Source organism: Molothrus aeneus, assembly GCF_037042795.1.
Source record: "Molothrus aeneus isolate 106 chromosome Z unlocalized genomic scaffold, BPBGC_Maene_1.0 scaffold_33, whole genome shotgun sequence".
NCBI classification, from domain to species: Eukaryota; Metazoa; Chordata; class Aves; order Passeriformes; family Icteridae; genus Molothrus; species Molothrus aeneus.
Window position 1 is genome coordinate 1167497 of NW_027098761.1, and position 17181 is coordinate 1184677.

The window sequence follows — 17181 nt, forward strand, 5'->3', positions numbered from 1 at the left end:
AAGAAACTCGGACTCAAGGCTTGTAAAGACCCATTTCAAGAATTTTGCTATGTACCAGGAGAGATGCAAACATGTTTGAAGAGAACCTATTCCTAACTCAAAGCAGTCTCAAAAGCTCTGGACTAACAGAGAATCACAGAACAGCTGGGGCTGCAAGGGAGGACTGGACATCACCTGCCCTGTGCTCCTGCATGAAGCAGGCTCAGCCAAAGCAGGTTGCCAAGGATCCTGTCCAGGCAGCCTGAGCATCTCCAGGCACAGAAACTCAGCCATGGCTCTGGGCAGCCTCTCTAGTGCTTGATCACCCTCAATATTAAAACAGGCTTTTCTCGTGTCTGAACAGTATTTCCTGTAGTTCCCTAAAATATTATTGAGCAAAGCTAAAAGAATCTCCTTAAAGACTTTGCAAACTGAACGAGCAGCTGGAGATGAATAATGGAACCAATCAGATCATCACTAGACATGAGCTGCATTCTTTTCCCACAGCCACTGAGGCTGTGCCAGACTGAATGAAATCAGAAGTGAATGAAGTGCAGACTATACCAGTAAAATTCGACCTGTTCCATTTAAGCCTATAATGGCATTTACAGTCAAACCAGGGGTTAGGAACTGAATCTTCCAGTTCTTACCTGCTTTAATTGAGCAGTTCTACTGAAAGCAACAAGGCCATTACCTTTTGAAGATGAAGTTGGTATACACTGCTTTGCCAAACAGCAGCATTTCACAATCATTTCAGCTTGGCAGTGCCCTTTAGTGTATAGTATGGTATACAGTATAGTATATAGCATATAGTATAATATAAAGATTATATCTAAGTGAGTTAATGAAACAGCACATATGGGGATCCTGTGAGGTTTCTTTTAACAGAAACATTAAATTACACCTCAAATTTAAAAAGACAACTGTCATGGAACCATTTTCCTTCTCTTAGCAGTAGCACTGACTTTAGCTGGAATTCTAAACTCAAGTTAGCTTGGTAGTAGAAGATTTACAGATTCCAAGTATGCTTGTGGGTTTTACATGCATTTGGAACGCTAGGAGGAGTGAGGATTATTAACTTGCAGGGAAAAACGTTCCCTCTGGAGAGCTCAATTACTCACTTGTTGGAGGTAGTGAATTTGCCTAAAGAGGCAGAAATAAGAGCAGTTAAGGGACATCAGGCAGGGTGTTCAGAAGAGACAACAGGTAATAAACTGCTCAATGGAGATGTTCAGAAAGCAGTGCTTCTGCCAGAGGTCTCTGGGATCCCCCCTTTACCCCCTGTGACTGAGCTAGTGCCTGAGGGAGAGGGGGGAAGTGGTGGTGCTGGTGCTATCTTTTCCACCAGAGGAGTTTGAGATAATTAAAGGTAGTGGGGCACAAGAAAGAGGGGAGAACTGATTAACAAAGGGCAGTAAACAGTGGATGCCAGGAGCTTTGACCCTGCAGGTGTTGGGACAGCTCCATGGGGTGAGTCATTGGGACTTTCGAGGATTGGCAATGTTCTTCAAGATGTACTGCATTGGGTATTTTTGTTTTAGCAAAACGTGCTAATAATGAGGGGTGCCTGGCTAAAGTACATAGCCAGACTATAAAGGAAATTGCAAGGCAGGGAAATGACCCTGGGCTCTATGTCCTTTCCAAGGATAGGACATATTTTACTGAGATTCCCTTGGCAAGAGGGCTTAGATAGGCTCGGGTATATCTAAGCAAGGTGGCCAGATGAGTTTCTAGCTGCTTCAGCAACTATTTGATCATTGTGAGAAACAAGGCTAACTCTTTAAAATTTTTAAAGGTTTTATAAGAGATAATAAGGGATAAAGCAAAAGTAACAGCATTGGGTACATAGCCAGATGCACACGGTTAACTGTAACTCTTAACTGTAACAACTCTTCTTATATAGTTACTTTTTCATTGCATTAGTCAAATGCATATTTATGACAATTACACATATTCAAACCTTCCTTTGAGTTTAGGTGTTCCAGGAATTCTTTATCTTAGTTCAACCCCTGACCTCAACTTCTTAAAGAGTACATGCAACAAAGCAGATGTAATTTTGAGAGTCTTGTATTTATTTCCTCAAGAGGCCCCCTGGTGTGTGGTTAGAGTTATTGATAGCTGAAGGATCAGTGGTAGATTTTTCCTTGCTCTTTCGGTGTTACTCGCCTGGTTCTTTTCAGTTACCTTATCATACAGACATTGTAGCCATTTTTACAAGTACTTCCTATCAACATTAGCTTCACTACTTGTCAGTTACAAAAGTAAAGCTACAATTACTTCTCCAAAAGTTAATGTTATAATACACATTACATAGTATCTATTTTAATATTCTGTCAAAGCCTAAACTATAATATATATCACACCAAGATACACAATCTACGCAGGGATTAGGTTATTAACCATAAAAGGCTGACAAATTCTACTGTATCAAAGGCAGTTAGAGATTACAAACTGTACTGTATCAAAATAGTTTACTGAAGTCAATAATAGCAAAAGCCAATAGCTACATAAATTATTCATAACAATCAGTTAACAAATGGTTTCTGAATATGGGATTGTGAAGGCAGTAGACTTGGACGGGGGAAGCTGGTTTTACAGGGGGATCCTTCAAGGGATTATAGCTGCTTTGAGATTTCAGTGGGACCTCCATATTCCCTGGCACCCTGAGAATTCAGGCCAAGTAGAAAGGATGAATGGACGAATAAACACTTTGAAGCTGTTAACAGAAACTAAGATGCCCTGGGCATGGCTTTTGCCATTAGGTTTGGCAAGATAAGAGCCAAAGCCGAGGGAATATTCAATTATTCCCCTTTTAATTGTTTGGGATTCTTACCTTATTCATTTTCAAGGTAGCAGGGAGGAGATGTCTATTTAAACTAGTGTGTGGCCAGGATACCGTGTCTTGTGAAATCTCTTTTGACACGAAGCCCAGTTAGCACAGATGCTGCCTTTGGACTTTACTGTTCATAAAATCCAACCGGGACTGCAGAGAGAGCAGCCAGGAGAGCTGAACACGGATCGACCTATCCCACTTCAGTCAAGGTCACGAAAGCCCTGGAGATTTGGACTTCTCAGCTAGAAGAAAAGGATGGGAGACTCTGGCTATCAGTAGCCAAAGTGATTAATGAGTTTATATAAACTGTTATTATCGACTTCATTCTCTGAATTTACTTGCCACACCTAGTGCAGGGACCAGACAAGGAAAAGTCAGCAGGGGGTGTAAAGACAGATTGAGAAATAAGAAGAGGAGGAACTGAGAGGAAAGATCTGTGCTAATGTCTTTACAATTAACTGAAATGAGTCTTAATGTCTCTACTGACTTTGGGCAGCAGGTTTGCTGCAGAGCTCAGACAGTTTGGCTCCTGAGACAGACAAGTGGGTCTGTACCAGGCTGAACTTCGGAACTTTGGGGTAGAACTGGAGGTTTAAGGGGGGATATGGGGTAGGCGGTTCAGGAAGGCTGTACCTCAGCCAAAGGGGAAAGGCAGAGGGCAACATGCGGCCAGGAGCTCAGGATAAAACGAGGCTGCGCCCTCCGAAACCCTGAGAGAGAAAACCCCACGGCCATGTGCGCCGGTGGACTCCTTTCCTTTATTCGAATAAAGGCGAAGGACTCCTCTGTCTCCTTTTTGGACATAAACGTTTGCGGATTTTCCTGACACCAGGAAAGCGTGGAGTTATCCCCTCTGGAGACATCCCAAACCCACCTGGGTGTGGTCCTCTGTCACCCACTCCAGGTGACTCCTTGGCAGGGGGGTTGCACAGGGTGATCTCAAGTCGACCGATTCTGTGATTCAGCTTCCCACACACACCAGCTGCTCCCACACCTCCTCTGCTCTCCCACATCCCGCGGGGGTCCTGCCCCTCTCCCCAGCACCTTCCCTCCAGCCCCCATCGACCCCTCCGACCTCCACACAGCCACCTCCCGGCTCTCCCTGACCCCGGCCGTCCCCACAGATCCACCACCGCCCCATCCGGCCACCCTTTCGCCCTCACCCGTCGGGGGGGCAGTGCTTTGTCTTCCCCCCCCAACGCTGGCGCTGGCGCTGGCATTCGCACCGAAGATGGCGGTGTGGGCGGAGCCGCCCCCGCCCACAGGCGGCCCTGGCGGAGCGGCCGCCTACCTGCCCGCCGCTGAATGGAGCCATGTGCAGGCCGGAGCGGGCGGGAACGGCGTCGGAGATGGTGAATGTGGGCAACATGTTCTGTGCCAGCCATGGTGTGGCAGCAGGGCCAGGGCAGTGATTGTCCCCCTGCATTCGGCACTGGAGAGGCCACGCCCTCGAACTGTGTCCAGTTCTGGGCCCCTCAATTCAGGAAGGACACTGAGGGGCTGAGGTGTGTCCAAAAGAATGTCTTAAAGTCCCTTCATCGTTTCCCCTTCCCCCATTTGACCTGTCTGCTTGGAAATGAGGAACTGTTTGCATCCCCAACCAAAACAGAGAAGCTATTGAGACTAAGACGTTTTTCCTGACTTCGGCTATGCAGAACACACAGTGATTTTCCTTTCACTGAACAAAGAGGAAGAGTTTCTGATGGGATTCCTCAGTTTAGACCTTTCTGAAAGTTACTGTGCTTGCCTTGGTGCTTTGGGGTTGTGCTGCAAAGCCAATGCAGAAGGATGACTGCAGCCAGAGAAAGAGGGGGCTCGCACCTGGCCCTGCCGAGCCGCCCCGCCCGCGCTGTGCCCGCAGCCCCGGCTCTGCCGCGCTCGTCCCCGCCAAGTCCGGCCCGCGCCGGGGCCGCGCTGGGCGCGCGCGGGCCCGAGCGCAGCGCCCCCCTCAGGCCGCGCGCCGCTGGTGCAGCCGCGGCCGTTGCGCTGCGGGCGTTGTGGGCACAGTCGGCGATCGACGCCATGGCGGAGCTGCCGCTGCCCGCCGGGCTCAGCGCCAGCACCTTCCCCGCCAAGCTGTGGCGCCTGGTGAACAGCCCCCGCGTCCGCTCCGTGCGCTGGGACAGCAGCGCCCAGGGGCTGCTCGTCGACCGCTCCCTCTTCGAGCAGGAGCTGCTCAGCTCGGGCGACGCCCACGGGGCGGGCGCTGAGGGGGCGGGACCAGCCCCGGACTCCTTCCAAGCCACGCACTTCGGCAGCTTCGTGCGGCAGCTGAACCTCTACGGCTTCCGCAAAGTGCCGGGCTGGGTTGGCTCAGATGAGCCGGGCGATGCCGGGGGCTGGCTCCACTTCAAGAACCCCAACTTTCGTCGCGACCGCCCCGACCTCCTGCTCCGCATCAAGCGCCTGACCAGGGCCAACAGGCAGCGGCTGGCGGCGGGGCTGGACGTGCGCAGCCGCCAGCCCAGCCGCTTCCAGCAGCTCCACACGGAGCGGGCGGTGCCCTCCTTCCCCGCCGGGCAACCGCCCGGAGCCGGTGAGACGGGGTGGGAGCTGCAGGCGAGGACGGTGGCGTGGGCTGTGGCCGTGGGCACTGCCCGGCGGGGCAGGAGCGGGCCCTGCCCGTGCTGGGGCTGCTCAGCGCAGCTGCCCCGGCTGGCACAGGGGCTGTCCTTGGGCCAGGCAGCTGTGCCGGCAGGACCCGGGTGCTGTGCCGGCTCTGCCGGGCTGCCGGGGCTGCGGGACAGTCCCGCCGTGGCTGCGCTCACCACAGCCTGGCCCGCTCGGCTGCAGCTGGCCCAGCGGTGCGCCGTGGCTGGCGCTGCTCCTTGCCCTGCCCTGGGATGCTTGGGGAGCTCTCCGTGAGTGCGTGTGAGCTGAGGGCTTTGGCCCAGCTGGAGCGAGCCTCCTGTCCCTCCGGGGCAGCGGAGAAAACCCAACCTGCCAGTTGGGTTTCTGGCAGCTGCCTCCTTCCAGGGTAGGGCAGCAGGACAGTTTTCCCAGACAATTGAATGAACAGGGGAGAGTTCAGTAGACAAGGAACTGCTAGTTGAATACCTCCAGAACATGTTTGGTTCTTTTTTTCTTCTTTCTCACCCTGCTTGGGAGGATGGGAGCTTTTGTCTTCCCTGACAGAAGTACAGTTGCTGCCAAGGGAAACACACCCAAAGACCAATAGTGACCAAGCCTTCCCTTTGCTTCCTTTCTTCTTCTCACTCCTACACAGTGCTCTCGTACCACAACCTTGCTGCTGCCTCATCTGAGGGTTTAGAGCTGCTTCCAGGCCCTTCCAGGCTAAGTGCAGGTGCTCAGGAGGCTGATGTTTTCCTAAGGTCACCCAAGAAAGTCTTTGCCACATCTGGACTTCCTGGGATTTCATCGGAGGAACCAGGCACAGGCAAATTTCAATTCAGCCATGAGCTCATCATTCCACTGGTTCCCATGAAGCTTAAATGCCAACCTGAGCTCATCGTTCCTCTGGTTCCTGTAGACCATCACAACCCTTCCATGGTCTCTTCAGAGAGGAGCAGCTGCACATCTTCAGAGCAGCAGTTGCCAGCCCTCAGCCCATCAGGTAGGGAAAGAGCTTCTACCCTTGCTTTCCAAGCAGGTCCTGGTTAATGACCCTTTAAAGTGTTTTCCTGCAGTGCTCTATCATGGGTAGATCTCAAGTGAGAATCAGGTAGAAGGTGTCAAGTCGCCTAGGAAGGGGGACCTTGAAAACAGAAAGATTCTCTGCCTGCTTTTCCTGTCCTTGCTGCAGATTTGGAGGGTGTTCTGGGCATTTTCCAGACAGCCTCTGTGTAGGGGTACAAGGGCAAGGTGAAAGATATTGCCTAACAAGTGGTCAGTGTAAGGTGCACTCTCCTCTTTCTTTGAATGAAGCCAGACTAGGACTCTGATAGGATATTGCAGATGTTTAAGACTGCCTGCCCTGCAAATCAAGGCGTGCCATTGAAATGAGCTCTGTGTACCCCACAACAGCTGCAGCTGCAGAATATGGCCTCACCCTCGAGGTTGTTTTTAGAAAAATCTCACACTTTAATTTCAGTGTGTGTGTGCAGATCTGGGCTGTTTCTGGGTGAATCCACTTTCTGTGGTCGATTGTGATGAGAAAGTCAAGCAGCCAAATCCTAAAGCTGCTGGGAAAATGCAAAAGGCTGTGATTATAAGGTGTTTGTGTGTGTCTGTGTCTATATCAGATTTCCAGTCCATGCTTTAATCTATCTACATGTCGATTAGGATAAATATTTTTAAGAGGAAGAACTCACTCCTCCAATCCCCTGGGAAGTCTGAATGCATTTCTGGAACAGAGGTTGCTGTGTGCTTCCTGTGATGTTTGATGCAAGGCAGCACTAGAGCTCTGCATCCCAAAGACACATCGTGGAGCCTGACCAATGTGTTTGGATTCTTGCAGCCAGGCCAGACACTTCAGCCCCCAGCACTCCAGGTGGCAGTGCAGGTTTTGCAGCATGGACAGCCCCCAGCTGGCTGTGGAAAACTCCTGGGGAAGAGGAATTGCCACCGCCAGATCTGGACATGGTGCTTGAGACACTGGAGGAGATGTTTTCTCCCTCTGCTCAGGTAACTGCATTGGGCAGGGAAGAAAGGGGCTGGACTGAGAGCTTGTGAATGTTGTTGCATGGCTGAGAAGGAAAAGCTTCTTGAGTTCAGCTGTGAATGGACAGGGAACGCTTTGCTTGGTGAAAGAAGATTTCCAGAAGAAAAGGGAATGAAAAAGGGGGATAGCCCTTAAATGAGGGTGAAAGGCGATGGCCACGTTTGGGTGCTTGTTTTCCTCAGAAGAATCCCTGGTGCAGGGGCATTTGTGGTGAGGAAGAGGAAGCTTTGTAGGTTCTAAGAGGCTTTGTTTGATGGGAAAGAAGAGAAGAGTGTTTGGAGAAGTGGCACTGAAGGCCAAGTGTCCCGTGCAGGGAGGGGCATGCCAGAAGTGCCTCTGTTGCAGCAGCAGATGCGGGCTGTGCCTCTTTTGGCTGGGAAGGCCAAGGCAAAGCAAGGGCTGGGCTGCAGCTGCTGCTGCTGTGTGAGCCCTGCCGTGCGTGTAGGCGCTCCCAGAGCCGTGGCTGGGGCTGGCCTGGAGCTGCAGCTTTCTTGTCCTCTCAGGAAGCTGCTGCCTGCAGCCCAGTTTCCATCTGGGAAATCCTCAGCTGGGCAAACTGGCCAGACAGCAAGACTGTCTGATGATGGATGAGACTGCTGTGCTCAGGGCTGTGGAGGGAGGAGCACATCCCTGTGCCAGGAGCTGGCAGGACTCCTTCCTTAGCAGCCATTCCACGTGTTTAGTGTCACCCCCATGTTCAACCCTGTCAGCTTTGACAGCTTAGACAGCTTTTGGACTGTGTTTGAAAAGTCAAATCTTTTTGACTGTTGAAGGGCTTTGGGGCCCAGAGTTCTTGTTAGGACCAAGAGATTAAGTGTGTGAGCCATGGAGGTGTTGGACCAGGTGTTTTGTGTAAGTGGTGAGAAGGGTTTCTTCCTTTCTGTTTCTCTTTCAAGGGGAATATTACTGTTGGCCCTGAGTCTTCAGGAGGGGAGCCTGTGGACAGAGCTGCAGCAGAGGGAGCTTTGGCTGGCACCGAGAGCTGCAGGAACAATTCCCAGGAGCCCGAGGAGCTTGGTAAGGACAGAGCCCCCAGTGGTTTAGAGAGGTGTGAGATGGCTGCTCTGAGCCTGCCTCTGGCAGCAAGGGAGATGAGAAGAGTTGAGTTCCTGTCTGCAGGCTTGGTGCTCCTGGTGCCTTGAGTTCAAATCCTGCACGGGCACAACCTGCCTGAGCCCTGCCCTCCACACTTCTCCAGAGGCTCTGACACCGAGTCCTCTGCTGGGGCAAGAGAGCAGGGAATAAACCTGACCTTGTGGGAGTTGTGTCACCAACTCAGGTGTCCCAGTTTTGTGCTGATGTCCATGGATAAATTTGCTGCAGGGTGTCAGTGCTCTAGAGGCTCTGACACTGAGTGACTCTTGAAACAAGAGAGGAAAAACCCAGCAAAAACTCAGTGTAGAAGTCTGAGGTTTTGTCTCCAAGCATTAAATCAATGTAGTACCACAGTCTGCTGATAGCTGTAGTGAGATACATTAAAAATACAAGGAGCAGAAGCTCTGAGGCCAAGGAAATCATCAGTCGCAAATCCAGTAGCTCAAGGAAAAAATGAAATTATTCCTTTAAATTAGCGAGAACTAAAGGAGAGATAGAGCACTTTGGATCTGCATTCTTGAGCAAAGCTGGTGCAGCCTGCAGGCCTGGTATGGAGCTCGGTCCCTGCCAGCCCTTCCTGCCAGAGCTGCTGGTTGTTTTGGAGGAGCTGCTGCTCACTGCAGAGGGCAGTTTGTAGATGCCAGGTAATGGAGCTGGTTCATGACTCAGCTCCCAGCACCTTCAGCTTCAGCCATTTCAGCGAGGACTGAGGTCTCTCTGTCAGCACAGAGAAAGAACAAGGCTGAGTTTCTCTGTGGCAGCTGGGACTGGCTGTGTTTCAAGCTCTTGGGGGTGCCCTTTGTACTGCAAGGGCTGAGACTTTATTTGGATTCTTAAAAATTTCAGAAGTTTTGAAAACTTGGAAAGATCCCTGTTCTTTAAAGAGCAGGTCTGAAATTGTCAAATAAGAGTCTGCCTTTCAGGCCATTTTTTCAGTCTTTGATAGAAGTACAGTTACTTCAAAATGGAAAGATGCACAGAGGCCAATATTGACCCAGTGTTCCCTTTGTTTCCCAGATATCCACCTGATCTACCTCGCCAGGAGGGCTGCCCTGCGTGAGAAGAAGAATCAGAGAGAGAGCCTGTGACCATCGGGCAGGTGGAATCTCTCCATTTATACATAGATTTATAGATTTCTATAAGTTTATTTGTATATCCCAATAGTTATATTTATAGATTTATACAGGTGTGTTTATATAGTAAATCAATATAGATAATTATATATTTATTTTTAAATATACATATTATAAAATATATATGTATATATTTTTATATATAGTTATATTTATAGATTTATACAGGTGTGTTTATATAGTTAAATCAATATATATATATCTTTTTAATAATTCCATCACATTTATAGATGTTATGGAATTTTATATTTATATATATGTAGTTTCATTTATAGATTTTGAGATTTACATTTATATGTGTATAGAGTAACATATATATATTTATGTAAAGTGCATAGCTATTTAGTTAGAGGTATGTGGAAGTTTAGATGCATAGATTAAGCTGTGTAGGCCTAGGCTGCATTTTTAGCTCTTTTCCCCCTCAGCTGCCTTTTTCACCTCTTGCTTTTCCCCCGGTGCCCCCTGTGTCCCCTGTCCCTGTGCTGGGTCCGAGCTGGCGGCCGGGCCGGGCGGAGCAGCACTTCCAGCCCCGGCTGTCCCTGGAGCGGTGGGAGCTGCCGCTGGCCCCAGGCACTGTCCCCTGAGGAGCTGCTGAAGGACGGTGAGACAGAGGGGGTGGAGGGGACTGAGGGGGCGGTGGCGCCGAAGGGACGGTGACCCTGAGCTGCTGCTGGGGCTGAGGGCTGTGGGGCAGCCGAGGGCCATGGTGGCACTGAGGTGACAGGGAAGTGGCACAGGCTGAGGGGCTGACGGGTCTCAGGGGACGGGATGGCTCAGAAGGGACTGAGGTGGGTGAGAGCACTGTGAGGGGCTGAAGAAACTGAAGGGGGCTGGGGCTTCACTGAGAGCATGGCGGGGCTGAGGGGACGGAGGGGGCCAGCAGGGAGCACAGAGGGCTCTGGGACTGCAGCTCTGCCAGGCCTTGCAAGCAATTCCAGAGCCTCCACTTTGGCCACAGCTACAAGGAAGATCTTGAGGACAGCCGGAGATTGACGGGAGCCAGCAGGGAGGAGCTGAAGGCCGGCAGCAAGAGCAGTGAATGGGGACCTGCTGCTGCCAGCTGGAGAGAGCCCAGGTGAGGCCACAGGCCTGGGGAGGCAGGCTGGGGCTGAGGCTGGCGTGGGCTGTGGCTGTGGGCACTGCCCGGCGGGGCAGGAGCGGGCCCTGCCTGTGCTGGGGCTGCTCAGCGCAGCTGCCCCGGCTGGCACAGGGGCAGTCCTTGGGCCAGGCAGCTGTGCCGGCAGGGCCCAGGAGCAGTGCTGCCAAGGTGCAGCTGCTGCCAAGGGAAACCCATACTCACTCAGTGTTCCCTTTGCTTGCCAGATGTCCCATCTGCTGTCGCTGTCCAGTAGAGCTGCTCTGCACGGGAGGAGGACACTGAGCAAGAGGCTTTGTAGATGGGGCAGCTGGGATCCCTCTGCTTCGAGTGCTGTTTAAGGATAGATGGACTTGCATGTGGACAGGGATTATTTCATATGTATTTCCATATGTGGGTTGCTATTTGTATAGGAATATTTCTATCTATATGTAGTTATATGTATGGATGTATGCTATGTGTATATGTAAGCATATATATATATATATATGTTTGTAATTACATATATGTGTATATTTGTATCTAAGTATACATGGATGTTGTTATATCTGTCTTTAGTTCTATTTCCTAGGTTTACAGCTTTGAACATATCGCTTTATATTGATGAAGGTATAGGTATATGGTTTTTAAATAGGTATTTTGGTATTTGTATTGGGACATATGTGTATTTTTATATGTATATTGTTCCATTTCTGTCTATTTATTGATATTTACATATGTGTCCAGATGTATAGCTCTGTTTGTATTGATGCATTGGGTGGATATTTAGCTTGGTAGAGTGATATTTGTATAGGTACAGATAGGTTTGCTTTGTTTATCTACTGATATAAATATTTTTATATGTATATTTTATGTAGTATGTGATGTTTAATCTATATTTACATCTGTAGATTGTTATAGTTATATATGTATTTATATATGTGCATATACATACGTATTCTATTTAGAGATGTATGCAGGGTATAGTTGTGTAACTCTATTGAATTCTTAGTGTAGGGCTATTTAGAGAGGGAATGTGTATTTTTGTATTTTGATATGGGCTCTACGTTTGTAGTAATATGTAATAAATTAAGTTGTTAAACGCCTAATTGATCTTTGTGTCTAGTGAGTTCTGTATAGTAGAGGTTGCCAATAAATTAAGTTTTGTTAAGTGAATTTGGTATTTGTATATTTTAAATGGACTGGTTGTAATAATCTAATAAACTCCTGGTTTTTACCTAAATTGAGATTTGTATAGTTCTCTATTGTCAGCGTGGGTGTAGCAATTGCAATTTGTAATAAATGACATTTTTCAATTGAAATTGATTCTCGTGTATTTGTGGATCAGCAGTGCGGCTGTGGCAATCTGCAAGAAATGCCATTTGTCAGCTGCGATGGGTGTTCTGTGATTTGTGCTCCCCAAAGCCATGAGCAGATGTAAATGCTGGAGGATTTTGGCCATGCAACTCTCCAGCCATGCCCAGCACATGCCCCACCTGCACTCAGGCTGGGCAAGGGAAGCACAGATTTGGGCTGGCAGCAGAGCCCCCCATTGGCTCAGAACTCGCTGCAGAGGCCTGCTGAGAAAACTCCCGGACTCCACTGAGAGCACAACTCCTGCTCTGTGGATATGCAGATAATTCAGTCCATGTTTGGTTCTTTACATACAGACACACACAGATATATGTAGGCAGCACTTAGTAACGTGTAACATACTCGATTATGGGAGCTGAAATGGATTTTTCTCTGTTTATAGGGTCAGCAGAGTTGTGCCATTCTGTAGCCATCCTGTAACAGGCAATGGTTTCTGTGTCTAAGCAGTGCAGTTGTAGCAATCTGTAATAAATTTCCCTTTTAAACTGGCATTGGCTTTGGGGCACTTCTCATTTCTGTGATGAGTGACCACATCAATGTTTGTCCCTGTTTCTTCACTGATCCTGAAGCTTTGATGAATGTAGGACAGGCTGTGGCACCCAGTTCCTCACAGGTCTGTCCAGCTCTGGGTAATAGACCTGTCTTGTCTGTGAAACATCCATCTGAGGTTATTTGTCTGAGAGCTGTGTCCATCTCTAGGACCCCCTCAGGCAGCACCGTGGCTGGGGAGGGGAGGGGAAAAGTGTAAGGGGATTCTGGCATTTATTCCCTTTTAATACATATTTGCACTCAGCTGTAGCCTAAACTTAGTAAGGAAAAGGACAGACTTTCTTTAGTCATGCAGTGTGGGATAAATGGTGTGGGAATAGCCACAAACCAAGCTGCAGGAGCAGCTTCTTCTTGGTCTTAACAGGACATTGTGTACAGGAAAGCACCACCACCTTAATGATTCACCTGTTAGGTAAAGCCACAATGGTTCACCATGTAAAACTACCTGGGGATGGAAATAACAAACATCCCTGGGCTGGGGCAGAAGCCTGGGAGTCAAACACTTGGAAAAAGAGACCTGGCAAAGCCAGCCCAAGGCACAGGCTCGCGTTTGGCTCCAGGCAAGAGGGAGCTTGTACTGCCAGCATGGGAAGGGACTCCAGGCAGAGGAGCTGGCCGGCGGCAGGGAGCAGCTCCTGCTGTCAGGACTCGCAGGACACAGGAGTAGTGAGCACATCGTGGATGGACAGCGGAGCTGCTCCTGAGCCGCCAAGGTGACCCCTCCTGGGGCTGCAGTCACAGCGCAGTCACCTGTCCTGCATGCTCCCTTTGGCTTCTTGAGCTCCAACCACTCCAACAAAGCAGACCTGATCATAAATTATAAAAATTATAAGACATCAGAACTAGTTGGCCACTGCTAATAGTGGATTTTTAATTTCTTTGACTGTCTCTGCATTAGTACAATCTGTGTTTCCAAAGGTAGTGCTCAGCATTTAGAGCCAAGCTTTCTCTGCTTTAGCAGATTTATATACATACATATATATATATGTTTGTAATTTTATATGTTTGTGACATTCATCTGTGTGAAGAAAGGGTAACCTTAAGAAAATGTACTTGTTTTACAACAGCATGGTTTCATAGAAATTTACTTCAAATTCTTTTCTGAGGTTCCTATACTAGAAAGACACTTTGCTAAAACTAAGGATGGGATGTTAAAAGTTAAGGATGAGAATTGCAGAGCTGGCTTAAAATATAATCCAAATTTTATTTCATTCTGTGCAATATTTCCATTAAATCTGATTAATATCCAGAAATAAAAAACTAGAAAACTAGATTTCTCTTTTCTTCTCTTTTTTTTTTCTAGGAAACAAGACATGTATAATTTTGATTTTTATTTTAAAGACAGTAATCCACTGGACTAATTGATACCTTGGAACTTCTTTATCATGTACAAATACCCATGGCTCTCAGGAACAGAAAGGTTAAAGGAAGGGAAGAGAGGAAATCATTTAAAGCAGTGACCTGAGAGTTATTTTACATCACTTTCTAATCACCTGGTTAAATACACCATTACCTAAAAACCATGTATATATGTACTTGGTATGAAGTGTCAGCTGAATAAATGCTATACATAAACAAGTTCTCATCTACATTTTTTGCTAGCCTCATGTTCTGTTCTTTCTCAGTAAAATCAGGAAGAAAAACATTGCTGCTCTTTGAAAAATTAATCCATTAAAATATTGACAACCTTGAGGTTTGATTTAGGAGTGTACAAACAATAATTTTAATTGTCACCAAAGAGAAACAAAAGTGACATGTCATCTGTGGTAAACGCATCTGTCATTGCTAGGATGTTGTATAGCAGTTAATATGAAGATCTCATGTATGATGGGGATAAGAGACACTGACCCTTGAGGATTCAAAGAATCATTTAATAACAATTAACAATAAAAAGAGTTTATCTTGCTCACCTTAAAATGCATTTTATATGGATTAGATTTATACTGATTGAAAACTCATCACTTTTTGTATCCTGCTGAATAATTAATGCTGACTCTTTTAGTCTCAGCCCACAGATTTAAAAGACAAACATTGCTACAGCTTGCAGTATGGAACCAGTATCACTTGATTTGTCACTGAAGTATCAGAAAGTGTTGTAAATGACACAGACTGCCATCGTGAGGCATTCCCAGGAGCTGTTCAGCTTTGCAAGTAAACACAGGTCTGATTTGCAGTCTGTCAGCAAATTTGCTGAGAGTAAAACAAATCTCTGAAATTGCCATGGCTATAAAGAAGAAAATGTGCCAGTAGAAAAAAAACTGATTAACAGATTCTGTAAGAAATCATAAAAGGACAATTAAGCAACATGATGCAGAATTGTAAGCACAAGTGGCCAGTATCATCATATCCTGTTTAGAAAGGCAGAAAAAGTCAGTAAACTACAAAGTTGATTGTTGTACTCATTCGTTTGAGGGTTGCTGAGGCAGCAGCAATACAGTTCAATATCAAAGCTTTGTTATTGTTCAGACCAAGTTATAAAATCTCTTGACTATCCATGTGCAGCACGATTTATTTGTTCAGCTAATATTTGTGCTCTTGGTAATAGGGGTAGTGCAGCCATGGATTGTAAGAGACAGTTTAGATCACAGACTTTACGGTTTCCATCTAGGAAAAACAATGCTAAAAAAGCTTTATCCTTCACATTTTATTATTTTAAGCCATCTAAACCAAGAATCATTTTTGCCTAAGTTTTTGTCTTTGCTCTTCTGGGCTGCTCCAAGATTGTATATGAAGGCTTGTCATGTCTCTGTCAACCAGGTATCTAGAATTTAGTTCTGTGGTCTCAGCACAACCATCTAATACTGTTTCAAATGCAAAATCTCCATAAAGAGCCTACAGATACCACCCAAGACCTTTGGGACAGGCAAATAAAAATGGCATCTCCCCTTAAAAATGCTCTCAAACACTCTTATGCAGCTACATAAAGTTTCTGTAGTAGGACTGCATGTTCGTTGCAGTCATTACTTCCCCCAGTAAAAATGAGGTGTATTACAGTTGATATTTAATAATTTCAGGCTGTACTTTAGTTGTATTTTGTCCCATGTACCTGTGCCTCCATGGGAGCTGCATGTCCAAACTGCCTGTAAAGCTGGTGGAGATCTCATCCTTGGTTCAGGTGCCTTCAAGAGGGCATCTTGATCAATTTAATCAACCTGTGGGATCTGTTGTGCCTTTTTGCTGCTCCAGAAGAAAAAGGGTCTCCCATACACACATAGACCCTACAGACATGGGGTGCAGGGCATGGGTCTCAGGTACAGGAGACGAGCTGCTGAGGTGGAAGGTACACTCATCTTCTTTAGATAGATATAGATATAGATAGATATAGATATATAGGTATAGATAGGTATGGATATAGATATTTATAGGTATAAATATAGATATAGAATATATATAGATGATATAGATATATAGATGAAAATCTAGCTCAGCTCGGAGGCGTGAGGGGCTGCAGGAGATTTTGGCAGCTGCAGATGTGCTCAGCTGGCACTTCTGCTTGTAACTCCCAGGGTAAAACCAGGAGGCTTTGTTGAGGAGGTCTCCTTTGATGGGAACACAGCTTCACAGAGGGCACTGACTTTAGGAGTCTGACTTTTGAAACAAATTAATCCTTTGCTGAATCACTGTGATATTTGGCAGGTATGAATGGTTATGCTGAAACTCACTTAAGGAGAGGGTGACACATGTATGTGACGTAGCAATAAAAACCAAAAAACCCACACAAGTGGGATGCACTTTCTGACTCTTCGCTGTGAGCTGTTGTGCACTGGCAGTTTATATATAGACACAAATGGGATGGGGCCACTGGGATCAGCATCCTGAGCTATTTATTTTCAGCATCAATCTCATTACAGGGTTATGGCAATGAAGAGATGCTAACAGCTTGCTGGTCAGGCAGCAGGGCAAAGAAACTTAATGTTACAACATACCATAAATGTGTCTCAGCCAATTACATAGAGCAAAAGCATACTGACATTCTATCCAATCACCTTAAGCACACGTAGCTTTGGTTAAAACAATAGTGACCTATTCTCAAACACAACGGCTCGTTTATAAGAGACAACGAATAAAGCTCTATTCATAAGCATAACCTTCTAAATATCTACTAAATAAACTTGTTGCAACTTAGAAAGCCAAACTACACAGCTCTATCGTTCTATTTCCCGTGTCTTCGCTACAGCTTAGATATCTTTTCTGCTGCTTTAGCAGTGTTCAGTATTCTGCTGTAACTGAGGCCTGTCTTCTGCAGTTTTCCCAAAACCTTCTGATTTTATGGATTCCCACAGCTGTCAGCATTTTTGTCCCTATTCATGTGACAGCTAAAAGAATAGAAAGCAGAACAGCAAATTCAATTTTAAGAGTGGTGTGAAATACAAAATAAGACTTACAGAGAGCAGAGGAATGATTGTGATTTATAAGCATATATCTCACTTTAATTGGAGAAAACAGAGACTGATTACAAAGGATATGCTACCAGTTTAATGTTTTCTCTGTCATCTTTTCACAAAGCATGCAGTTTCCAACC

At 46.8% G+C, this 17181-nt stretch overlaps 1 protein-coding gene across 1 annotated transcript; it reads left to right on the plus strand.

Moving 5' to 3' along the window:
• The first annotated feature begins 4600 nt into the window (after positions 1–4600).
• LOC136569474 (uncharacterized) lies at positions 4601–11979 on the plus strand. The gene is made up of 7 exons (XM_066569869.1): positions 4601–5348; positions 6039–6386; positions 7230–7396; positions 8330–8450; positions 9546–10262; positions 10620–10736; positions 10985–11979. Exons 1-5 carry the CDS (start codon positions 4601–4603, stop codon positions 9614–9616), a joined length of 1455 nt encoding a protein of 484 aa, XP_066425966.1. The 3' UTR covers positions 9617–10262; positions 10620–10736; positions 10985–11979.
• The last annotated feature ends 5202 nt before the right edge of the window (positions 11980–17181 follow it).

Coding starts and splice junctions, on each gene's coding strand:
- LOC136569474 (XM_066569869.1), top strand. CDS start 4,601: ATGACTGCAGCCAGAGAAAGAGGGGGCTCGCACCTGGCCCTGCCGAGC. Junction 5,349..6,038: donor CGGGCAACCGCCCGGAGCCG/GTGAGACGGGGT, acceptor ACTCCTACACAG/TGCTCTCGTACCACAACCTT. Junction 7,397..8,329: donor TGTTTTCTCCCTCTGCTCAG/GTAACTGCATTG, acceptor TTCTCTTTCAAG/GGGAATATTACTGTTGGCCC.